The following is a 26842-nucleotide window of genomic DNA, read 5'->3' on the forward strand; positions in this document are numbered from 1 at the left end:
GTGACCCACATAAAGTTGGAACACCGAAGGGCTACCTAACCAGTGTGGGGTAAAGATGATAAGAAAGCTTGAGTGGTTTTGAACAAAGGTATGGAGGGAAAAAAGAGATCAAAATAAAGAGAACTTGGTCTCTAAAGAGATGTGAAGGGGGGCAGTGTTACACGTGAGTCGCACCGGGCTGGCTTAGATAACCGCAGACTGTGGGACCATTCACTAACATTGAGGAAGACAACGTTTCAGTAGACAAGGGAGGATAGATTTATCATCAGACAGGGAGTTTTAAGTAACTGTGAGACAGCCACGTGACAAAGTTAAGAATGGTGGAGACAGGGGTGAAGTTTAGAAGAGAGGCTGAAATTTGTGCTGCTCATCATGATACATGAACTATTTACTAGTTTTTTCCTATTAACAGAGTAGAAACTCTGTGGTGACTTGATGAAAGTCTAAAAATAATGCTGAGTTTTCAAATGAACTTAGAGTTGAGTACCTAACTTAAATAATCTAATAACCTATGTACATGTGAACAAAATGACTTTCCTCCCACATATATGAAAAGGATCGTTAATGATGGAAATCTAAAAATATGGTTTCCTTCTTCCGTCACTCCCATCAGTATTAGTTATTTGTTTGCACTAAAATTAGACCAGATTTTCCTACTGGCAAATTACTAGCATTTTTTCCTATGAAATATTGTAATATTCAGCCCAGGAGTGTTTACCGTCTGCTTCACTAGAACATATTATTTCGGCTTCTGTCACTGGAATGTTTTCAGTTTCTGCTAAATTTTCTTGTTCCATTGAGAGGTCCAGTTCTTCATCTTGGATCGGATCAGTCACAGTAGGCAAAGGTTCTGGTTCAAGGCGCAAAATCAGGTTTCCTTTTACCTCTCAATAAAGAAATAGAGAGATAATGTTTCCATTCTGAAATGACCAAGAAGAACTTGAGCATATAATTTAAAGGCCGTCATGGTTTCCAAGTCTAACCCCTGAGAGTTTCTTTCAAACTGAGAAGTCATTTCAAAATAACGACTGCTTCAACAATACAAATGTATTTTCCCACCCAAACACTTCTAAAAGCATTGTTGAAAGCGTACTGAAAGGGTCTTACTCCTGTCTGCATCATACAGGTCTTCAAAGGCGAATTCCAGCTCCCTCTGCCAGTCTTCTTTCATCTCACTGCGCTTGTACGCAAGTTCAACTAGCTGCGGGGGCATCTGTGCCACAGTCTGTCTCCTGCGTGCCAGGTCGTCTTGCTGCAGCTGCTTGAGTTCTTTCATTACTTTCTCCTGAGTCTTCGAGAACGGAGAGACTTAATCAACACCAGTGGAGGCACAGACCTTAGACAGGACCGTTCACAGGAAGGGCCAAGTGGAGAAGTCACGAGGAACAGGGACTGGGGTTCCCTCCCCACCCCCCTCCTGTGTTCTACCACAAAAAGTCATTAATTCTTCACTCCAAAAAAGTTTACTGGAAGCCAGATACCATGCTCGATGTTAGAACACAACCTCACTCCTAGACTAGAGGAGTCTCATAGAACAGCCTCAGAGGAGCACCAAGACCCAGAGTGACTGGCTTAACAGATATTTCCTGTTACTTCACACTCTTGTGAATCCCCATGATGAAACAGGATCTATCTATAGGTCTTTAAGCCTAAGAAGGTAAGCTAATATGAAAGTTTAAGCAGAATGTTTCAGTGAGGTTATCTAACTGAATTTTAGTGGTGTAAGATAGTAAGGGAGGATAAGGGAAGACCTCTCATCCCTTGAGTTGAGGATTAAGGCAGATAAAAGCGGGTGGAGGAGTACACATAAGAAATAATTACTGCAGCACGGAGGTATAGAGAGGAAGGCATGGGGCATTTGGAGAAAATACACTGCTATAGGTAATGGACAGACAGGGTACCAAGGGCAAGGATGGTTAAGGGAAAAAGATAATATTGGAGAGGTATGCAGGGGCCAAATACTATTTACAACAGACACTAGCAGGAAATGAGATCCCAGGACACAATGGGGTCTGCAGCAAAAAGGTTCACACAGGAAAAAGGAAATCCTCTACCAGTGGTTTTGATGATTGCAGGTTTTGATGACCATTCTCATGTAAGAGACACTAAGCCTACAAAAAGGCAGAGAGAGAGCCGTGTAACAGTGTTCGCCAAGTGGTAATAGACACAACGCTTATTCTTTCTTTTAATTTTTTTTAATGTTGATTTATTTTTGAGACAGAGAGACAGAAAGCAAGCAAAGGAAGGGCAGAGAGAGAGGGAGACACAGAATCTGAAGCATGATTCAGGCTCTGAGCTCTCAGCACAGAGCCCGACATGGGGCTCGAATTCACAAACCGCGAGATCATGACCTGAGCTCAAGTCGGACACCTAACCAACTGAGCCACCCAGGGGCCCCACAACACTACTCGTTCTTATTCTTATGTCAAGTTTTAGGACTCATTTTTTTTATATTAAGATTCAAACAATCCCATTCAATTTAACTTCAAAGTTCTTTGAATATACTCTTTCTAGCTCAGCGCGAGTACGGCATATTATTCTACTCGAATCATTTATATTAACATCTTCCATCACCACTGACATTTGCTGTGAGCTTATGAAATTCCAGGCACAATTCTAAGGGCTTATTAAACTCATGTAATCTTCAAAACAGACAATGAAACAATTCAGAGATGTTCGGTAATTTGCCTGAGGTCAACCAGCCAAGCAGTGAAGAGAAGAAATTCCAGGCAGACTGTGGAGTCTACCTTCTTAACCACTAAACATTACTCATTTGTGGAACAATGTGTTCAGTTTGATTGCCTTTCACATTTTTTTTTCTATCAGTTTAAGTCTTAGGATGAGAAGTATTGGTAATAATTCAGATAATCAGTTCTTTTAGTCATAATTTACTCCCAGTTTATAAAAACCTAAAAATTTAACTGAGAAGGTCGTGTATGAATCAGTTAAAACTATACCAATGAATTTTAAGGCTTTTGTTTCTTCTTAATGTTTATTTACTTATTTTGAGAGGGAGAGAGAGTGTGCACAAGCAAGTTGGGGAGGGGCAGAGGGGGAGACAGAGAATCCCTAGCAGGTTCCGCGCTGTCAGCGCAGGGCTGAACACGGGACTCAATCTCACAAACCGTGAGATCATGATCTGAACCAGTATCAAGAGTCCAACGCTTAACTAACTGAGCCACCCAGTGGTCCCACTTTAAGGCTTTTAATTCCCACAGAAGCACTTAAAAACTCATTCTTCACATGAGTGTTTAAAACATCCAAATGCATTAGTCAAATACATAAAATAAAATCATTTGACTTCTTTTTTTTTTTTTAAATATTTTATTTAATTTATTTATTTATTTTTTTATTTTTTTAATTTTTTTTTTTTCAACGTTTATTTTATTTTTGAGACAGAGAGAGACAGAGCATGAACGGGGGAGGGGCAGAGAGAGAGGGAGACACAGAATCGGAAACAGGCTCCAGGCTCTGAGCCGTCAGCCCAGAGCCCGACGCGGGGCTCGAACTCACGGACCGCGAGATCGTGACCTGGCTGAAGTCGGACGCTTAACCGACTGCGCCACCCAGGCGCCCCAAAATCATTTGACTTCTAAAATGAATTGTTTTCTGCTATGTTCCAAGGATAAGGATAAGGATAAACACTGAACGATAATAAGCATGACAGAAGTAAAGCTAAACTTATAAAGCCAGGCTTCATTATACATATTTTAGAGCTCTGTGACACTTTTCCAAAGCTCCCTGATAGGAAGAACCATGACTCTACTTCTGAATCAATACTCTGCAAAGTCAGCAAGTGCTTTGCTCAGTAAATATTTAGTAAACAGAATCCCAAAATTCGCAGAGCACAAATGCAATTCATTAAATGAGAAAAGTGATTAATTTCTCTTCAGGCAATTTTTGGCTGATTAAAATATTAAACTTTTAATAAGTTCATCATTGCAAAAAATGTTAGAACAGCAATATACTACTGTCAGTGAGAACTGCTTCATCCAACCTGAATGTGAAATGGGAAATCTGCAAAGACAGGAGTCAAAGAGTGTACTTTCACATTCTTCACACGTCTGACCTCTGAGCCCGTCCACTAATCAGTTCTACAGCCTATTGGTACGTCTACAGCCAGGATTCTTACCTGAGCCAAGTGGATCTTTTTCATTGCTTGGAAACCCCGCACATGCGCCTTTTCACACTGTTCCATTCTCTCTTGTGCTGCTTGTTTTTGTCGTTCTTCCAGTCTTTTCACTTCTTCTTCAGCAGCCACATGAGGATCTGGCTAGCAGTCAATCAGTACATTTCAGAAAATTTAAAAATTGTGAAACAAAGTGATAACTAAATAATAACTTTAAAATCATACTTCCCTACTTATATAAAATAGAAAGAGTTGTATTTTTAAATGCCCACAATTATCAACTGTATGTATAAATGAAAAATATCAAATTGTTAGTGAAAGTTGAACAAATTCATTTACTTTAAGCCAGATTACACTATACTCCTCCAAACACATTCCTCCATCGTTGTTCTGTTCCAAAACTCCATTAAAATAACAGCGTTGTCAGCACTCACAAAGCTAGTAGTGAAGAACCCACACGCTTCAAAGGTCATTTAGGGAAGCACTGAGATCTGTCTTTGGTTTTCAGTCAACAGCTGCGGCTTCACTTCAACCTCAGGGAGGCCAAGTCACCAAAACAGCTACTTTAAGATAATTTCTGACTTCCTAAAACTTGTGCATAATCAGAGATTATGTGATTGTACAGTCAGCTATTATCTCACCAAGCTAACAGTGGTAGCAAACAGGAGGGGAAAGGGTATATAACCTGGATTTACTGTTGAACCTGAATGTTCACTTTCAAGTACGGATTTAAGCATTACAAATGTGTCTTTAAGTAAACATCTTAAAAAGCATAGTAAATGCATACTTTATATGCTGAAATTCTAAGGTGAACTAAGAACGATGACTATGAAAGCTGTTTTAGTTGACTCAACACAGGTATAAAACTGTGCGGGTCCACTTATTCATGGGTTTTTTTCCAATAATTATATTCGAAAAATTTTTAGAGATTTGCAACAATCTGAAAAAACTCACAGATGAAGCAGGTAGCCTAGAAATATCAAAAATATTAAGAAAAGTTAGGTATGTCATGAATGTGTAAAATATATGTAAGGTACTAGTCTATTTTATCATTTACTACCATAACCGATATAAAAAGTTAAAATTTATCAAAACTCACACACACAAGCACTTATACACCAGATGTGGAGGCACTCACAGTCGAGAAATGTAAACAGACATAAAGATTTAATGTTTAAGTCATAACTGCATAAAATTAACTGTAGCACGTACTGAACTATCATCCTTATTTATTTATCTTTTATCTATATTTTTTAGAGGCAGGGGAGAGGGGCAGAGGAAGAGACAGAGAGAATCTTAAGAAAGAGAGAGAATCTTAAGCCCCAATGCGGGGCTCAATCTCATGACCGCGGGATCATGACCTGAGCAGAAACCAAGAGTAAGACGTGCAACAGACTGAGCTACCCAGGCACCCTGTATTAATTTTTTAGCCACTTCTGGTTGCTATTGCAGTGAGCACAAATGTTGTGTCTGCTTAAAACACTGTGACACCAATCATTTCTACATGAGCAATTTACCTCTCCAGTTAACTGCATATGGTAAAAAGTGGTAAAGAGTGATGTCTTGTGGTTCTTGTGTATTTTTCATCATGTTTATTAGGGCAGTGTCATAAACCTTGCATAACATCATGGGACCCATACAAAGTACCACTAGTGATGCTGGAAGTACTCCCAGGAAGCAAGGAAAAGTCATGATATTACAAGAAAAAGTTGCACTGCTTCGTATGTCCTGCGGATTGCGGGCTGCAGCTGTGCTCGCCTGCCATTTCAGGATAAATGAATCCAGGGTAAGAACCGTGGTTAAAGAAGAAAAGGAAATTTATATAGCTATAGTTGCAGCTACAACAGCAAGCATGAAAACCTTGCACTATTTGCAAAATAGCTTTTTATCTCATACTGAAAATGAAGCTTTTATGTGGGTGCATAATGGCTAGAAGAAAGGCAAACATATAAACTCTAATACAATTCAAGAAAAATTATATCCCTTTTGAGTCAATCAATATTTGTGCAAATCTACACAGAACACCAGGCAGAACAAAGGTTAGATTAAATCAATACTATAATTTCCAAAAAATTTATTTAGGGAATTAAAATGCATAAAATTAAATAAAGTAATCTTTAAGAACACCATTTCATTCCATTTAGGCCATGACTTAAAATTTTTTTTTTATGTTTTATTTTATATTTGGGAGAGAGAGAGAGAGCGCATGCACGAACAGTGGAGGGGCAAAGACACGGAGACAGAATCTGAAGCAGGCTCCAGGCTCCGAGATGTCAGCACAGAGCCCAATGCTGAGTTCGAACTCACAAGCAGTGAGATCATGACTTGAGCCAAAGTCAGACTCTCAACCGACTGAGCCACCCAAACACACCAGGCCATGACATTTTTAAGAAGTGTTGTTTGGGAATTCACCACACCATTTGAAGGTGAATTAATAGCAGAATGTCAATTTTGCTAAACCAAAACTTTAAGGGAAGGAAAAATTTCAAAAATACACAACATTCACAATATTCAGTCCAAACACAATGAGGTACATAAAAGATATGAAGAAAATAAAGGGTTAGAGTGCCCAAACTTCAAAATAAGATTTTACAAGCATGCTTTAGGAAGACAATCCCTTACAGACTTGTGTTAATGACACTCAAAATTTAGACAAAAATCTTGTTGAAATAATTGTTAGATTAAATTTTTAGCAGCTGAACTCAAAAGGTACATGAAATTTGCAAAAACTGTGAATCCCACACAAATTTTCTTTTTAGAAAACATGTTTCTAAAAAACTCTTCCATCAATTAAAATCTGCAGTGCACACAACGTGATAGTATTAAATATGCTACTTCTGCATCTTGTACATCAGACATTTGGACAGAAATCTTTTTAAGTAGGACAGCAGGGTAACTGATGAATTCAACTGTTTCTGCTTTTCTTGTCTACAGACATTTTTGGGTCTCACAGCAAACAATACAGTGTATTTGACTGGAAAAATACTTCTAGGGACAAAAAATCCATTTTTAACAAGTTGCTATGCAACTGTCATGGACAAAGGAACAAACACAAGGAAGGCCATGAGTAATTTAGAAAACGCAAACATGTTTTTCTTTATTGTGTGCATAGAAAGTAAATGTAGCTAAACATAATTCAGAGAATAACTGGCTCTAAGTGGGGATACAGGAGACTACCTCATCATTCTTAAGCCAAAGACAAATGTTATGACATAAAGGATTTTAGAACTACTTTATCAGGCTATTCAAATGAAACATCTTACACTTGTACATGTTAAAAAGGCTGACTGAACATATGAAAGTTGTTTATTTACAGAAAGCTGCTAAAGAAATAAGATGCAGGGGCGCCTGGGTGGCTCAGTCAGTTAAGTGTCCAACTTTAGCTCAGGGCATGATCTCACAGTTTGTGAGCTTGAGCCTCATGTAGGGCTCTGTGCTAACAGCTCAGAGCCTGGAACCTGTTTCTGATTCTGTGTCTCTGTGTCTCCCCCTCTCTCTGCCCCTCTCCAGCTCATGCTCTGTTTCTCTCAAAACTAAAAAACATTAAAAAAAAAAAAAAGGAACAAGGGGCGCCTGGGTGGCTCAGTTGGTTAAGCATCCAACTTCGGCTCAGGTCATGATCTCACAGTCTGTGAGTTTGAGCCCCACATTGGGCTCTGTGCTGACAGCTCAGAGCCTGGAGCCTGCTTCAGATTCTGTCTCCTTCTCTCTCTGCCCCTCCACTGCTCACGCTCTATCTCTCTCTCAAAAATAAACAAACATTAAAAAAAAAATTAAAAAAAAAAAAAGGAACAAGATGCAGATGAAAATTCAGAGGTAATTTTGTTATCCTGAAAACCAAATACGCTGCTCCACTGTCACATTTTAAACCCAAGGTTTAAAGACAGATTTTTTTTTCCTAAGTAATGGTATAAAGTAGCAAATAAAACAAATATCAGAATGCTTTAGTTTATGGGACTGTTTAAAATTTTTTTTTTTTTCAACGTTTTATTTATTTTGGGGACAGAGAGAGACAGAGCATGAACGCGGGAGGGGCAGAGAGAGAGGGAGACACAGAATCTGAAACAGGCTCCAGGCTCTGAGCCATCAGCCCAGAGCCCGACGCGGGGCTCGAACTCACGGACCGCGAGATCGTGACCTGGCTGAAGTCGGACGCTTAACCGACTGCGCCACCCAGGCGCCCCTATGGGACTGTTTTTATAAAACTACAAGTACTGATCCAATCTTCAATCCAGAAATTAAAGAGGAGAGAGGTCTTTTATTTACTATCAAAGAGGAAAGTTTAATAACTTACTGTAACCCCATCAGCGGTACCCTATACAACAGCTAGGTAAAAAAAAAAAAAAAATGTTTTTCTTCATCAATCTTATTTGAGAGAGAACATCTACTTAATACTGCAAAATGTGGTATAGTAACCACAAAAGCAAGTTAGCCACAGACTGAAGTTACTGTCCCTATGTTATAATACTATTAAAGCTGTAATAACAATACGATTTTAAACAAATCAAGATTTATTCTTTTTCTTAGAAGTTAATTCTATGATGAGAATATTCATCTATCTCAGGTTTGAACTGAATATTGATTTTAACATCTGCCAATAAGTAGTTAACCAAAATGTGTACTTGCTGCACTCTAAACTTCATAAGAAAGCTATACTGGGAAAGTTTGTTTTCTTAGTAGCCAAATATATCCAACATGAAAAGAAATTAAAATCCAGTTATAAAGAAATAGCAATTATAATAACAAGGATTACCATTTATCACTCTTGAGACTGGCAATAATTTCTAAACCATAATAATCCATACAAGGGAATAGATAAGGGTATGATAAGATGCCCATTTTCATATGTTGCTGATACTTTTTAAAAGGCAATTTAATGATCCATATCAAGTATCTGTATCAAATGTTATAATTTGGATCCAATAATTTCTCTTCCATGAGTCTATTCTAAATATACCTCAGAATTATACACAAAAATTTACAAGATTATTATGTTTGCATTATTTACAGAAGCAAAAAGAAATGAACAAAAGAACAATGGTTAAATAAACTCTATGATGCCTATAAAAATTATGTTTTGAAAAGTATGCGTATATGGGAATGCAAACTGGTGCAGCTGCTCTGGAAAACAGTGGGGGTCCCATTCCTCAAAAAATTAAAAATAGATCTACCCTATGACCCAGCAATAGCACTGCTAGGAATTTACCCAAGGGATACAGGAGTGCTGATGCATAGGGGCACTTGTACCCCAATGTTTATAGCAGCACTTTCAACAATAGCCAAATTATGGAAAGAGCCTAAATGTCCATCAACTGATGAATGGATAAAGAAGTTGTGGTTTATATATACAATGGAATACTACTTGGCAATGAGAAAGAACGAAATATGGCCTTTTGTAGCAAAGTGGATGGAACTGGAGAGTGTTACGCTAAGTGAAATAAGTCAGGCAGAGAAAGACAGATACCATATGTTTTCACTCATATGTGGATCCTGAGAAACTTAACAGAAGACGAGGGGAGAGGGGAAGGTGGAGAAAAAAAGTTACAGAGAGGGAAGAAGGCAAACCATAAGAGACTCTTAAATACTGAGAACAAACTGAGGGTTGATAGGGGGTGGGAGGGAGGGGAAAATGGGTGATGGGCATTGAGGAGGGCACCTGTTGGGATGAGCACTGGGTGTTGTATGGAAACCAATTTGACAATAAATTACATATAAAAAAAATTAAAAAAAAAAAAAAGAAAAGTATGCGTATATACTTATATATACAAAGGCTACAATGAATTCATTAATGTATGAATCACATTACTCTTTGGTGATGACATTGGTAGTTGTTTTCCTATAGTTTATGCTTATGTATATAGTGCCAAATTACACATATAACTCACTTCAATGAACAGAAATAAAGTGAGGATCATGAACAACAATAAGTCAATCACCTGGTTTGTGTCCATCTCTCTATTCACAAAAGTGTGGAGGTGATGATAGGTAGAACTACTGGTTTTCACATGAGAAGTTTTCTTTAATTCAATGTTCTGAAAAAGGAACGTAGACAATGGATTATTAGGTTAACAGTATTTTCAATTAAAGCTGAACCCAATAAAAAAAAAGTAATTTTGTATCTAACCAGTTATTCTTATTCATTTTTCTTACATGAGAATCATTCACTGTATTTCTATTAATGGGGAATATAGGTTGAGAAACTAGAGTATACTTAGGCAAGAATACTAAATTGGTGATGCTGTGTAGTTTACTGCATCACATCAGAAGGTACATAATGGCAAGTTGCTCTCTTATTACGGATTCTAAGTTTGAGCACTTGGTTATGGTGGTGGACGCCCAGTGATGAGAAAGCTGTCCTTTTTCAAACAGAAGTAAGACAGTGAATAAACGTAGATGGATGATAGACACCTGTCTGGTGCCAAAGTATCACCTCCCAGATTACTTGATAACTGAACAGAGCAAAATATACCTGTTTAATAGAGGTGTCTTGTATTCACCACCATAACCAAGTGAGACAAATAGAATATAAGAAACTAGTCTCCTCAAAAAGTCTGAAATATGAAAATTGAGTAGGGTTGAGTGACAGAATGTTCTAGATTGAGAGAGACTAAGACAAAACATGCAGAAGCAATGGGTGAAGCCCGACTGGAATCCTATTTAAAAAAGAAAGAAGTTGTTTCTACAAACCAAGAGCACACTGTATACACTATAAGCTAACTTGACAATAGATTTTATACATATGTAAATACAAATATAAATACAAACATAAAACGAAGTTGTAAAGTAAAACAATTTAGGGACAACTGGAGAATCTTAATTATGGACTATATACTAAATGGTATAAAAAATCAATATTAATTTCCTTAGTGTGATACTGTCATTGCATAAGAGAATGTCCTTATTCTTATAAGAAGCATAAAATATGCTACAATTTATATTCAAATGTATGCATTTATACACACAACTCTTTGAAATCTATACACACATATAGGTGTAAACAGCTATTCATTGTACTGTACTTGCCTTTTAACTTCTCTGTATTTTGAAAATTTTCGTAATAAAAAGTTAGGGGGAAAAGTACAACTACACATTGCATACAATCCCTATTTGTCAAATCACTTACACAGATAATGCTTTGTTTGCTTTTTGTAAGTATTTGACCCTGACTTGTTAGAACATCAGGAATTACGATAAAAGTAATCAAAAGGCATCATGGATAAAATACTGCTTGTGTTTTAACGAGGTACTGAGGGAGGCGGTACTTGAGGGAGCGAACGAAATCTGAAATGCTCCCATTTGAATCTTTTGGATCAAATGTCACATGGCAGATGGCTCCACATAAAAGCAGGAAGGCTGACAAAATCAAAGCCTTAAGAGGCCAACATCTGGTACCTCTGCTGATCTTACCTACATAAGATATACTTGTATATGCAATGAAATTAGATAGCCCTGTATGTAATGGTTTTTTAATTTCTACTTTTTAGATAAAAATAACTGTAATTGTGATAATCACCCAAACAGCCATTTCAATAACTACAACAAACTATTGTAAAACAAAAGAACCAATACCTTTTAAAATTAATTTCCACTTTGTCTTTTCTAAAATAAGTTCCAAATCACAAAAGCACACGTATTACTCCCACAGAGAAATAGACATCTCTCATCCACTTTATGTAATCTCGTGTAAATTTATTAATTTATCTAAACCAAACTTCTTTACCTCTAAGAGGCTAACCATTTACAATGCCCAAATCTTGAATGTAAAAAGTTGACAGGGTAAATAATCCAGTTTTTTCCCCCCAACAAATAAAGGGCATTTTTAAAAAAGACCAAACCATTTATAGTTTTTTAAAAATCAAAAACATAGCTTTTGAAACAACTAAAAAAAAAATACAGACAACTGCTGAAAATTGAATACAGACTGGGTATTAGATATCACGAATATTAGTACTGTGCTTAAAAAAAATCCTTATACATCAGAGATATATACTAAAGAAGGAGTAAAAAAAGTATCTAGGATTATTTTTAAATACTCTAGACGTGTGTTACCTGCAAATTTAAAAATTAAGTTTAAACAAATGAAATTTTGACCTGCATTGAATTCTAATAATAAAGAATTATTATAAGCCAGTTCTTCTCAACACTCAAAGTAATTCACCTCAAAAAGAGTTGGAGGTGGTGGTGGCAGACTTGTAATTTTGGCAGATCTCTCTTTTTCCACAAGTAATGCTTCCTTTCGAGCTGTTATATGCCTTGAAAAAAACAAGAGATGTCCTAAATTAATCTCCCAGGTAATATTATAGCACAACCTTTAAGGTCTAAAATATAAAAGGCAGAGGATCTCAAGAAATCCTCCAGTTGGATCCCACAGGCTCAATATGTAGTTTAATAAAAAGTCTCTACACAACGGACATGTAAGAACATGTTTACAAGTAAAAGAGGTGTAGCTAAAGACATAAAGCCCTACGCTGAAACTGACCCAACAAACTAATGCTTCTTAATTTACAATGATTTAGAGTAAAAAAACTAGAAATGTTGATAAAGGTGGGCCACTGTATAAAATGAGCACTGTTGACTAGTAAGAGGCTCCATCACTTTTAAAACATGCAAAAATACACATTAAATGATTTGTCAATAGTCTGAGTCTCTTTCCATGCTCTTAACTGCACTGATTTTTCTTTTTTTTATATCGGAGGCAGACAGATTTGGGGGGACATTCATTCTTGAACTAGCCATACATTTTTCCAGAAACTAAGGAATTGCTAAAGTCATACTAGAAGAGAAAGCTCATTTGTTAATTTGCTCACCTAGGCAAACCAAACCCCCACCGCATTATTTTTATTTCATTTTATTTTTAAGTAGACTTCACACCCAGCATGGAGCCCAACATGGGGCTTGAACTCACAACCCTGAGATCAAGACCTGAGCTAAGATCACAAGCTGGACGCTTAACCGACTCAGCCACCCAGGAGCCCCCCAAGACATTGTTTTTAAACCAAGTTGAACAAATCAATTGATATACCACATGACTTATATTTAATATCTGTTTAAATAGTATCCGATGTATTCTCTACTTCTAGCCCTATCGGTTTCAGTGGAAAATATGGTAAAAATCATTATTTTACCAGGTTTTTTGTTTCATTAGTTCTTCTTTTTGATTTTTCTGTAATTTCAGAGCCTCTTTATGTCTCATTTCTGCTTTTCTTTTTCTTTCTGCTGCCCGCTGTGCCAGAGCATTCAAATCAGGTTCCTAAAAATATATATTACTTAAAATGTTATGTTAAACAAGATTAACATGCCAAACAAATAATATGGGTGGTTTGCCAGCCAGGGCAAAAATCACAAAGGTATTCAAATGACTGAGGTTTAGGAAACACTGCACTTAAAGCACAAAGTTAACGGCATAAATAAAACTACAAAAATCAGGTGTCACAATCCTAAGGCTATTTATTACTAAAAACAGACTAATCTCAGGGACCAAGGACCACATATCATTGTCACATACATCAAGGATGTTTATTTTCTTCACTAATTGTTTGATATCAAAGACCTTCCTTCTTTGGAACCAGGTTGGTTATTTTGTGCGACCGTATCTGGGACCACAATCTAGTATTTTCCAACCATAAATCACAATAAACAACACATGGCTTGGGAACAGTCTTAAATACTACGTTCTACTTTGTCTTTCTGAAAGTTATCAAAGAACTGTTACTGTTTGTGAATGAAATCCAAGTGTATACATATTCCACTATACATGTTTTAGAGGTATGAAGAATCATAAATGGGAAATCTGCATTCAGCCCAATGAAATCTGTCCAAAATGCTTGCAACAAACAACTTCTGATTCAGAAGGTTATTTTATTTACCCAGATAAATAAGTACTGGAAGAGAATACTTCCAATTTAAACATCATATGTTAAAGACAGATTTTACTTTCCTAATAAGTGATTCTTATTAGGAAATGCATCTAGCAGGATTATTAAATTATACTAATATATAAAAAATTGAGGCAGATCTGCTGGGGCAGCCCCAGCATGGAGCACCCCAGGAACCCCAGCCTGCTCCAGTTCAGTCTTTGTGCCAGGGCGGCCCTGCAGTACAGCGCATCAGGCCCCTGGGCTATGACCACACCAGCTCCAGCTGGCCAGCAATAGCTGCTGGGCACACTCAGTCTACTGTGGGGACATTCCTACATAAGGCCACTCCCTCAAGACCAGGAGAGGGAATTGTTCCACCTAATTCCCAGAAACATACACAGAAAGTCAGACAAAAGGAGATGGAGAAATATGTTCTAAATAAAAGGAACAAGGCAAAACCATAGAAAGAAAAAAAAAAAAACTAAACAAAATGGAGACAGGCAATATAGCTGGTAAAGGGTTCAAAGTAATGGTGAGGAGGAAGCTCACCAAATTTAAGAGTAGATGAATTCAGTGAGAACTTAAAAAAGAGATAGAAAATATAAAAAAGAACCAACCACAGGGCACCTGGGTGTCTCAGTTGGTGAAGATGATTTCGGTTCAGGTCATGATCTCACAGTTTGGGAGTTTAAGCCCTGTGCATGGCTCCTTGCTGACAGCGCAGAGCCTGATTAGGATTCTGTCTCTCCCTCTCTCTGCCCTTCTCCTGCACTCATGCTCTCTCTCTCAAAATAAATAAACTTAAAAAGAAAAAGAAAAATACACTAGAGGGAATCAACAGCAAATTAAAGGATGCAGAAGAATGAATCAGTTGGCTGGAAAAAAGGGTAGCGGAAAGCACCCAAGCTAAACAGCAAAAATAAAAATAAATAATAATAAAAATAATGAGGATAGGTTAAGGGACCCAAGACACCTTCAAGCATAATAGCATTCACATTACAGGGGTCCCAGAGGAGAATAAAGGGGAACAGAAAAACACATTTGAACAAACAATAGCTGAAAACTTTCCGAACCTAGGGAGGTAAACAGACTTCCAGGTTCAGGAAGCACACAGAGGACCTAACAACATGAAACCAAGGAGGCTCACACCAAGATACACAATTAAAACATCAACAATTAGATCATCACCTTGAAACCAGCCTTACAAGAAATGTTAGAGAGATTTCTTTAAGTGGAAAAGAAAAAGCCATAACTAGAAGCAAGAAAACTATGAAAGGAAAAAATTCCACTGGTTGATCACTTATAAAGCTAGTATGAAGGTTACGGGATAAAAGTAATAAAATCAATTATATCTACAATAATTAGTTAAGGGACACATGAAATAAAACAATGTAAAATATTATACCACACATAAAATGTAAAAGGGGGAGTACAAATTTAGTGTTTTTAGAATGTCTGAACTTAAGCAACCATCGACTTAATATAGACTGCTATATACACAGAATACTATATATGAACCTCATAACCAAAACCCAAAAACCTCTAATAGACACACAAAATAGAAACAAATCCAAGCATAACACTGAAGAAAGTCATCAAAACACAAAGAGAGCAAGAGAGGAAGAAAGGAACACAGGAAAAACTACAAAAAACAACCAGAAAATAACAAAATGGCAGTAAGTACATACCTGTCAATGATTATTTTAAATGTAAATGAACGAAATGTTCCAATCAAAAAGACATGGGGTGCTGGGGTGCCTGGCTCAGTCAGTTGAGCATCTGACTTTGGCTCAGGTCACGACCTCAAAACTTACGGGTTGGAGCCCCTCTGTGATGACAGCTCAGAGCCTGGAGCCTGCTTCAGATTGTCTCCCTTTCTCTCTGCCCCTCCCCCGCTCAAGCTCTCTCAAAATAAATAAACATAATAAAAAAAAAAGACATGGGGTGAATGGATAAAAACTATGACCCATTTACATGCTGCCTACAAGAGACCCACTTCAGATCTAAAGACACATACAGACTGAAAGTTAAGGCTGGAAGAAGATATTCTATACAAATGGAAGAAATAGGGAAAAAAAGCCAGGTAACAATACTTTTATCAGACAAACAGACTTTAAAACAAAGACTATACCAAGAAACAAAGAAAGGCATTACATAATGAAAAGAGGCTGTAACAACTGTAAACATATATGCACCCAACATAGGAACATCTAAATATATAAAGTAAATATTAACAGCCACTTACATACAGATAGATCATCCAGACAGATGGACTTAAAATATAGAGAGAAAACATTCTGTCTAAAAAAAACAAAACAAAAACAACAACAACAACAATGCAGAATACACAGTCTTTTCAAGTTCATATGGAACATCCACCAGGATAGATCACATGTTAGGCCACAAAACATGTCTCATTAAATTTAAGAAGTGAAATCATATCAAGCACCTTTCTGACCACAACAGTATGGAACTAGAAATCAATTACAAGAAAAAAACTGGGGGTAAGAAAAAAAAAAAAAACAACCACACTAAAGATAAACAACAGATGGGTCAATGAAAAAGTCAAAGAGGAAATAAAAAAATAGAGAAAAATGAAAATGGAAACACAAATTCTCTGAGATGCAGCAAAAGCAGTTCTAAGACGGAAGTTAAAAGCAATACAGGCCTCTCTCAAGAAACAAGAAAAATATCAAATAAATAACCAATCTTATACCTAAAGGAACTAAAAAACAAGAAGCAGCAAAGCCAAATGTTAGTAAAAATAAGGACAGAGATCAGAGTGGAAATAAATGAAATAGAGATTTAAAAAAAAGATCAATGAAACTAAGCTGGTTCTTTGAAAAGATAAACAGAATTGAGAAACATTTAGCCAGACTCATCAAGAAAAAAGAAAGAGCATTTAAGTAAATAAAATCTGAAAGACAACTTACACCACAGAAAAACAAAGAATTAGAAAAGACTACTATGAAAAATTATACACCAACAAAATGGACAACTTAGAAAAAATTGGATAAATTCCCAGAAACAATCTTCCAAGACTGAATCAGGAAGAAAGAGAAAACATGAGCAGACTGATTACTAACATTAAAGTTGAATTAATAATAAAAAAAAAAACTCCCCCAAAATAGAAGTCCAGGACTAGATGGCTTCTGGTGAATTTCTACCAAACATTTAAAAAAGAATTAATACTTACCATTCTCAAACTATTCCATCAAATAGAAGAGGGAGGAATGCTTCCAAATGCATTCTATAAGGCCAGCATAACCCTGTACCACAACCAGATAGAAGCTACAGGAAAAGAAAAATCATAGGCCAAAATCCCTCATCAACATAGATGCAAAAATCCTCAACAAAATATTAGCAAATTGAATTCAACAATACATTAAAAGAATTATTTACCATGATCAAATAGGACTTATACCAGGAATGAAGGATGTTCAAAAAGTACAACTCAATTACTATAATACAGCACATTAACAAAATGAAGAATAAAGACCATATGATCAATTTCAACAGATGTAGGAAAAGCATTTGACAAAATTCAACATCTATTCATGACAAAAACTCTCAACAAAATGGGTTCACAGGGAACATATCTCAACATAACAAAAGGCGATTTATGAGAACCCCACAACTAACATCATATTCCATGGTGAAAAGTTGAAAGCGCTTCCTCTAAGATCAGAAACAAGGATGGCTACTCTTTTATTCAACACAGTACTGGAATTCCTAGCCACAGAAATCACACAAGAGATAAAATGCATCCAAACTGGAAAGGAACAGGTAAACTGTCAGTATTTGCAGATGACATGATTTTACATATAGAAAACCCTAAAGACTCCACCAAAAAACTATTAAAATAAATGAATTCGGTAAAGCTGCAGGATACACAATTAATATACACAATTCTGTTGCATTTCTGTACCTTAATAACAAAGTAGGACAAAAAGAAATTAGGAAAACAATCCCATTTACAATTATATCACAAAGAATAAAATACCCAGGAATAAATGTAACCAAGGCGTGAAGAGAATTATACTCTGAAAATTATAAAACACCAATGAAAGAAACTGAAGATGACACAAATAAATGGAAAGGTATACAATGTCCAAGAACTGGAAAAATTAATATTGTTAAAATGTCCAAACTACCCAAAGCAATCTACAGAGTCAATGCAATTCCTATCAAAATACCAACAATATTTTCCACAGAACTAGAACAAATAATTCTAAAATTTGTACAGAATCACAAAGACTCCAAATAGCCAAAGCAATCTTAAGAAAGAAGAAGGAACCTGGAGGCATCACACTTGCTGATTTCAAACTGTATTACAAAACTATAGTAATCAATATAGTATGGTAGTGACACAAACACACACACAGATCAATGGAACAGAATACAGAACACAGAAATAAACCCATGTTTATATGGTCAATTAATCTGTGACAAAGTAAACAAGAATATACAATGGAGAAAAGACAGTCTCTTCAATAGTGTTGGAAATTGGACTGCCACATGCAAAAGATTAAAACGGGACCACTTTCTTGCACCAGATACAAAAATTAACCCCAAATGGATTAAAGACCTAAATGTAAGACCTGAAACCATTAAATTCCTAAAAGAAAACATAAGTAGTAATCTCTTGGAAATCCGCCTCAGCATTATTTTGCTGGATATGTTTCCTTAGGCAAGGAAAACAAAAGCAAAAATAAGCAACTGGACTACATCAAACTAAAAAGCTTTTTCACAGTGAAGGAAACCATAAAAAAACGAAAAGGTAATCTATTGAATGGGAGAAGATACCGATAAATGATATATCAGATAAGGCATTAATCTCAACTATATAAGGTACTCATACAACCCAAAACAACAAAAATCAAATAATCCAATTTAAAAATATGCAGAGGACTTAGACAGTTTTCCAAAGAAGACACACAGCTGGCCAACAGACACAAGAAAAGATGCTCCACATCTCTAATTAAAGAAATGCAAATCAAAAGCACAATGAGGTATCACCTCACACCTGTCAGAATGGCGAGTATCAAAAAGAAACAACAAGTGTTGGTGAGGATATAAGAGAAGAGAATTCTTGTGCACTGTTGGTAGAAACGTAAATTGGTGCAGTCACTGTGGAAACAGTAGGGAGGTTCTTCAAAAAATAAAAAATAAAAAATACCAGTAATTCTACTGCTGGGTATTTACCCAAAGAAAATGAAAACACCAATTTGAAAAGATATATGTACCCCTATGTTTACTGCAGATTTATTATAATAGCCAAGATACAGAAGTAGCCTAAGTGTCCACTGACAGATAAGTGGATAAAAAAACTATAGTGTATGTATATATACAATGGAATATCAGTCATAAAAAAAAAAAAAATGAGACCTTGCCATTTCCAACAGCATGGAAAGCCTACGGGTAATGTGCTAAGTAAAATAATTCAGACAGAGAAAGACAAATACCTTATGATTTCACTTGTATGTGAAATCTAAAAAAACAAAACAAATGAACAAATAAAAAAATAAGAAACTGACTAATCAATATAGAGAACAAACTGGTGGTTGCCAGAGGTGAGTAGGTGGGGGATGGGTGAAATAGGTGGAGGGGATTAAGAGGTACAAACTTGTCACTATAGAATAAGTCATAGGAATGAAAAAATACATCATAGAGAATATAATCAACACTATCGCGATAACTCTGTAGGCGACAGACGGTAACTACCCTTATCAGGGTGAGCACCGCATAAGGTAATTGTTGAACCACAATGTTGTACACCTGAAACTAATAAAATATTGTATGCCAACCACTTTAAATAAAGAAAAAAAAAGACTGTAGAAAACATAAGTTTAGGCTGCCCCAAATAAATTCTATACGTGCAAACATTCATACCAGACAACACTGAATAACTGTAACTTACTTTTAACCACTACTACCAGACAGGCGGTCAGTAAGTGTTCACTTACATTTTCTTTGGCTTGTTGGTGTCCCTCTCCCATATTTCTTAAACTTGCCAAATACAGTTTTTCCAAGTTCTTTATTTTCTGAGTTTGTGATTCTTTCCATTCTGTCCTTAGTTCCTCTGCCAAACGGGCGAATTGCTGATTTCTCCTGTGTTTTATATCTTCTCTTATCTGAAAGGCGATATCCCTTTCTTGTTCTCGAACCTAAAGAATGCATATTTAACAGATTATATGAAAAGAGGCTTACTTCAAGTTTTCTGAAAAGCTACTTGGAAATAGGAACTTAAATGAATTCTCCTCAGGTATATCAATTTTCCTGAATATCCTTATATTAGGTAAGGCCTACGGAAAGCAGAAAATCCAAGTGATGTAAGAAGTTAAACCCTCAAGACTACTTCTAAAGTTCTAACTCATTAGCTACTATCTTCTCCTCTCCAATCTAAGCACTAACAGGATTACCATGGTCATTTTAATAACCTATAAGAGGTTAAAAAGGTAAGGATGATCAACAAAATTTCTAGCCCAGGTGAATACAGATAGAGCTGGATGAGAAGTCCATGTTTGTGGTACATCATCCCCAATTCTAGACAGAATGGCACCTACAACACGCTTCACGAGGACTTAAATATCTTACTCTGAGAAGACCTCTAGAAAAGAATAATCTACAACTTCTTAATCAGTCTGTTGCAGCAGCTAATAATCTTTCCAGTAAGTCTTCAAAGCCATTCTAATCTTCCTACTCGAATCCTCATCAATAATACATAATTTAAAAAATGTTTAAAGAATGATTTTCAAATAATTATCAAGTCAAATAATCCCTAACCTGAAACTCTTCTTCATCTGTTTACTATTACAGCCTATTTTTCGAATTTTCCAAAACTAGTTAATACACAAGAACCAGGGCTCTTGTACAGCCAGAAAAGGGCTTTATTTTTTAAAATGTTTTTAATGTTTATTCATTTTTGAGAGAGAGATGGAGACAGAGCACAAGCAGGGGAGGGGCAGAGAAAAAGGGAGACACAGAATCCGAAGCAGGCTCCAGGCTCTGACCTGTCAACAGAGTCCAACACGGGGCTCAAACCCACAAACTGTGAGATCATGACCTGAGCCAAAATCAGATGCTCAATTGACTGAGCCACCCAGGCGCCCCAGAAAAGGGCTTTAAATGCAACATTTAGAACTCTCTACTATAAACCCACTAATAATTTGGGGAAGACAAAGAATTTGAAACATTGTTCTAAATGAATCTTACCTGCAGCAGTCTTAGTTTTCGTCTTCTTTCATAATCTTCCTTTAAAACGAAAGCTTCCTCATTAGGACTCAATCTCAGCTTGCCAGCATTCCCTACCTTTCTTTTCATTTCTGGGTACTTTAGAGATTCTGAATTTAAAAAAAGAAAAGAAAAAAAAATGTCTATTAAAATAGGGTAGCAAAGATTAGAACAATTTTTAAAATGTATTTAACAGTTCATATTTAAAGGACTATATACATATGAAAAAAAAATTTAGATAGACTAAGTCGATTTATATCTACAAGTAGCATTTACTTGGAAACATTTTCCCCCATTACAGCAGTGTGTTTATCTAGAGTATCTGGAACCTGACTTCTGATCAAGATTTACAGAGTTTACCTAGCTTAAATGTAAAAAAAGCACAAAGACTTAAAAAAATGTGTTAGCATAAATGTTTTCACAATTACAATGTCACACTCGAGAACGCTGATAACTTGTTCATAACCAGCAAGACTGCTGTAATTGTAAAAGGCTCCCTAGATTCAACTCTCAGTCTGCTGTGTATAACTTGATCGCCAAGTGTCACTGTACCATATGGAATCACATCAACCTTCAACAATTCTTTAATAATTACTATGGTGTGATTTTTTTAAAAATCAACAACCATTTAAAAATTTTCTGAGAATAATTCTGTTGTTTGGATGAGTCAGGTGTTCAGGTTCTCAGATCTACTCTTCTAATGCCATTGACCAGGTGTTGTCACTCTCCACCCTAGGTTGTAACATGGATACTCAGAGCTTTCGGAAGTTAGCTTATGACCCACTTCTTCATGAGACTCTATCAATTTTTGCCTTACCCACCCACCACCCCATTCCTGACTTGCTCACCTATGATGAATATTACCTTTACACACACATGGGGACCAATCTAATGTTGTCTTCATATTACCTTCCTCTAGTTTTTCATCTATTACAGTGTGCCCTTTTTTTTTTTCAACGTTTTTATTTATTTTTGGGACAGAGAGAGACAGAGCATGAACGGGGGAGGGGCAGAGAGACGGAGACACAGAATCGGAAACAGGCTCCAGGCTCCGAGCCATCAGCCCAGAGCCTGACGCGGGGCTCGAACTCACGGACCGCGAGATCGTGACCTGGCTGAAGTCGGACACTTAACCGACTGCGCCACCCAGGCGCCCCTACAGTGTGCCCTTTCTAGCTAGATTCCTAACAACTGAAGGACAGAGGTTATCGTTTTATTTTAATATTCAAACTAATTTAACAAATAACTACCAGGCAGTATTGCACATGCTATGGATGGATATTGTTTTGGGCTAGGAGGATTTAAAGTTATCTAATAGGACTCTGAGTCCAAAAAGAAATAACGGCTTGCATTTGAAAATCTTTTCCAATGCATCCCATTTATCTGATATTCACAGGGCCTTGATAACAGTAGGTGAAGTGCTGTCTCCTTCATTTTTTTTTTTTTTTTGCAAGCGAGGGAGGGGCAGAGAGAGAGAGAGGGTGAGAGAATCCCAAGCAGGCTCTGCAATGTCAGTGCAGAGCCTGATGCAGGGGTCTTGATCTCACAAGATCATGACCTGAGCTAAAATCAAGAGTTGGCCCCTTAAATGTTTGTTTATTTTTGAGAGAGAGGGAGAGAGACAGAGACCGAGTACAAGTGGGGGAGGGGCAGAGAGAGAGGGAGACACAGAGTCTGAAGCAGGCTTCAGGCTGAGTTGTCAGCACAGAGCCCAATGCGGGGTTCGAACTCATGAACCGTGAGATCATGACCTGAGCAGGAGTCAGAGGCGTAACCGACTGAGGCACCCCAAGAGTCCACCGCTTAAAGATGCTTAACCAACTAAGCCACCCAGGCGACCCTGTCTTCCTCATTTTACAAATGAAGAATCAAAAAGCCTTTTGGGTTAAAGGACTTGACCTAAGCGACAGGATCTGTTGGCAGATCCAAAGGAAGAGTCTGGTTTCCTTATTCCATATGGCTCCTAACTTTCTGACATGCTAAAACATGTGGAATGAGGAAATTTTGGCTTAAACCAGTATTTTTTGTGAGTGGGGACTGATGAACAAGGAAGTACTAAACAAAGAAAAAATGAGCAAGATTAAATTCAGTCCTCACAATTTTTCTGAAGGTCTCTGAAAATTCATATACAAACCTGATAAATCTCACAATGTATCAAGGGAAAAAAGACAAAAAAGAGAACACACTACAAAATTCCATTTATATGAAACTCAAAAACAAGCAAGACCAATCTATGATTAGAGAGGTTAAAATAGGGGGTCATCTTTCTGTAGGTTAATGACTAGGATGGGACACAAGGAGCCTGCAAGGGTGCTAGAAATGATCTGTATTTTGATCTGTATAATGATGACACAGGTGTATACATATGTAAAAATTCCTCACATGTTACACTTGGATGGTTATACTTTATTCTAAGGTAAACCTCAAAAGATGGGGGGGGGTGACACTATTTTTTCAGATTGCTTTGAGTATTTCTCATCTTATTTGCTTCAGGAGCATAGGAAAACATAGGTTACTTTTACCACCTTAGATGTGATAGAGTGACTTTTCTCTTGCATATAATTTTCTTAATTTTTTAACTTATTTGTAAGTAATTTCAGACTTAGAATTCCCATATACTGTACTCTTTCCCCAGCTCCTCTAAGTGGCAATCACAGCACAACGACCAAAACCAAGAAATTAACATTCGCACAATACTTTTAACTAATCTACAGACCTTATTCAAATTTTGTCAAGTACTCCACTAATGTCCATTTTCTGAACCAGGACCCAATTCAAGGACAACCCATTGCTTTCAACAGTTGTAGATCTCTGGATCCTCCAAGAAGCAGAGGACAAGACAGGATTAAACCCACAAAGATTTTGTTAGGAGATGCCTGTGTGAGGTAAAATGGGAGGGAGCCAGTAAAAGCTGGGAGCACTTCAGACAGACTTCCATGCCAATTTGACAATTAATGGAGAGAGGGAAATTTGGGCAGATGACCGCCATGCAGCCTAAAGAGGCTGATTCAGTAAGACCTCTGAGGAGTTCTTAAGCGAAAGTCCCTGTGTCTCAGGAATAGGCCTGCCTTAATGTCCTGCCATGTTCAGCCACTGGCCAGAAGCAGCCATGCAAATGAATTCAGAATACGGGAGCTGAAGGTCTGTGAACTACATTTTCACCACTGCTGAAATCGTAATGCCTCCTTCGACTCCTCTAATCTGGGACAGTTCCTCAGTCTGTGCCTTTCTTTTCAACCTCTTGATTTTTTTTTTTTAAACTACTGGTCAGTTATTTTGTAGAACGTCCCTCGATATGGAGTCACTTAATCTTTCCTTGTAGTTGCACTAAGAGTATGCATTTTTGGCAAGAACACCGCAGAAGCGATGATGCGACCTTTCCCAGTGTATTAAATTGTGTTAACATGTCTTACTGCCAGCTGCTGATGTTAATTTTGATCACTTGGTTGGGTCGTGTCTACCAGGTCTCTCCGCTTCTCCTTTGTTAAGTATCTGGTGGAGAGACAGTTGAGGCTATATATGTAAGTATCATGTTCCTTACTATACGTTTGCTCCTGAGTAACCACTGATGGCTGTTTGAAACATTAACTGTGGCGTTTGCCAAAAAGCATTTTCTATTTCCATTCTTCCTCCTACACTTACCAATCGCAATCCTACTGTACGGAAGTTTCCCCTGCTCCTTCTCTTATTCATTAAATCATTTATTCCTATCAATATGGATTTTTAAATTCTGCGTATTAATACCATCCAGTAACAGAGATACTAATTTATCTTTTAAGGATTTGTCCCGAGGATTAAATGGCACATACTGTAGCCACAAAATACAAGCCCTAGAAGATTTGCGTTCAAGACTCATCATGGCCATTTACTGCAGGAAGACACTGGCCAAGTCACTTACGTTACTTTGGTCTCGTTTTCTTAAAGTATATTGGAAATCACAGCATCTACCCCAAAAGGTTGTTCTGATGATTACGTGACTTAATGAATGTGAAACTGCCAATACTGTTTTAGTATTAAAGACTCAAACGTTCCCCCACTGTTTTAAAAGCTCAGCTTGCGGCCGGACGTACTACCTGAGAAATTAAAGGTGAGAGACACCAAAACAGAGCACTCTGTCTGCAAGAAACAATTGCAGGCAGTGCTCTTAAACCGGTACAAGGTTTCAGGCCAAGTCCGCGGCAGACAAGCGGGAAGGGAGGGCAGGACGCACCGAAAAGCGTTTCGTTTACAGCAGCAACCGCGGAGGCCTTCCCGGCTGCCCCCGATTCGCAAGCCCAAGGACCTCGCGCGACAGCACCCCGGGAGGGGGCGCAAGGCCACACGCGCCTAAAGTCCGGGAGCAGCCTCTCGCAGCAAGCAGCGGGTCTGCGTCCGGACGCACCTCCAGTCCCCCCACTCCTCACCGCCGCCAGCCCGACCCCAGGCAGGGCCCGGGGCCTTCAAGGCATCCCCTTCCGGAGGAGCACACCTCGAGTTCCGGGGCTTAAGGAGTTCTGCACGGCCGGGCCGCGGGAAGCAGGCGCGTCCGTCACTCACCCGTGAACCAGAAACCCGGGGTCAGGAATCACAGCTCAGACAGAAAAGGGCCCAGCGCCAGGGGCCCACCAGCTTCCCAACAGCCGTTTGTGCGCCTGCGGGGCAGCCATCGCCGACCTCCCGTCACTTCCGTCATTCAAACAGCCCGCCAATGGCTGGGCCAAGCCGCGGGAATCGGCCTAGTCCCGCCTCCCCCGAGGACAGCCGGGACTGCCGCGCCGGAAAAGCCCGCGCACGCGCCCGCGTCAAACCCTACGCATCGGCCTATTATTCCTCGTACCTGCCGCGGATTTGAAGTTTGCTGCCTTTCTCTCAATGCGCTCATGTTATAGATCAGGAGGCAGAGGTCCAGAAAGGGGAAAATATTTGCCCAGAGCGTTGAGGGTGACTTTAGTTTTAAGCCCTGTTATGAAGATGCCTTGGGATATACATCCTTTTGTGCACTGCCTACACAATTCATTTGGTACATTATGCTGCAGTGTCTCACAGCGTTCCTTCAAGGCCTCCAGTTTGGACAACACTGAACTGTATCATGACACTCTGTGCCTCCAAAGGTCCGATACATGTAGAACATGTTACAAATTTACTCACTATAAATAACCTGTAATCAGAAAAGGGATGGGTCCAGGTTCGTATTTATTGAGCAACTATTATGTGCCAGGTACAGTGTGGTAGGTGCAGGGGAGACCAGGGTAAACGGATTATGGCCCCCTCCTAGATTTTGTAGCCTGCAGTTAAAACACAAAAAATCAAACAATTAGAAAATGGAGAATGGGGAAGAGGGAAGTTGCTGCCATGATCAGATTCAGCATCATTGTGCAGAAGAGGCCAAAGGGACTGAAGGCTGAAAACTATCAATTTAGGACACTACTACAGGAAGTGAAAGATGATCATAATGAGAATGGAGAGAAATGAGTAGATTTAAGAAGCAAACGAGGCCAAACATCAGAAATTGGTGGTTACCTGGTTATGGAAAGCAAAGGGAGGGAGAAATCAACCATGATGCCTAAGTTCTATGTATGTTTGGCAACATACAGTGAGTGGATAAGGATAACATCCTGCTAGAACTCAGGAAAAGAAGCAGACT

At 38.0% G+C, this 26842-nt stretch overlaps 1 protein-coding gene across 8 annotated transcripts in view; it reads right to left on the bottom strand.

Moving 5' to 3' along the window:
* The window catches only part of CEP295 (centrosomal protein 295), a 56508-nt gene extending 30645 nt beyond the window's left edge, over positions 1–25863 (bottom strand). For 4 of the 8 annotated variants that reach the window (XM_047072570.1, XM_047072568.1, XM_047072572.1 and 1 more), the window contains exons 1-9: positions 25756–25863; positions 21202–21329; positions 19953–20153; positions 13255–13379; positions 12288–12381; positions 10066–10161; positions 4133–4273; positions 1108–1291; positions 719–886 (exon numbers count right to left, since the gene is read on the bottom strand). In XM_047072570.1, the coding sequence (XP_046928526.1) occupies positions 719–886; positions 1108–1291; positions 4133–4273; positions 10066–10161; positions 12288–12381; positions 13255–13379; positions 19953–20153; positions 21202–21309 (1117 nt within the window). In that variant the 5' untranslated portion in view covers positions 21310–21329; positions 25756–25863. Of the gene's footprint in view, positions 1–718; positions 887–1107; positions 1292–4132; positions 4274–10065; positions 10162–12287; positions 12382–13254; positions 13380–17182; positions 17274–19952; positions 20154–21201; positions 21330–25755 lie in introns of those variants that run through there. The other 4 variants (XM_047072571.1, XM_047072573.1, XM_047072574.1 and 1 more) reach the window with 4 other exon arrangements.
* Between the last annotated feature and the right edge of the window lie 979 nt (positions 25864–26842).

The sequence above is a fragment of the Lynx rufus genome, unplaced genomic scaffold (genome assembly GCF_022079265.1).
Source record: "Lynx rufus isolate CCGP_SWC_20201006 ecotype Redwood Valley unplaced genomic scaffold, mLynRuf1.p SCAF_9, whole genome shotgun sequence".
NCBI classification, from domain to species: Eukaryota; Metazoa; Chordata; class Mammalia; order Carnivora; family Felidae; genus Lynx; species Lynx rufus.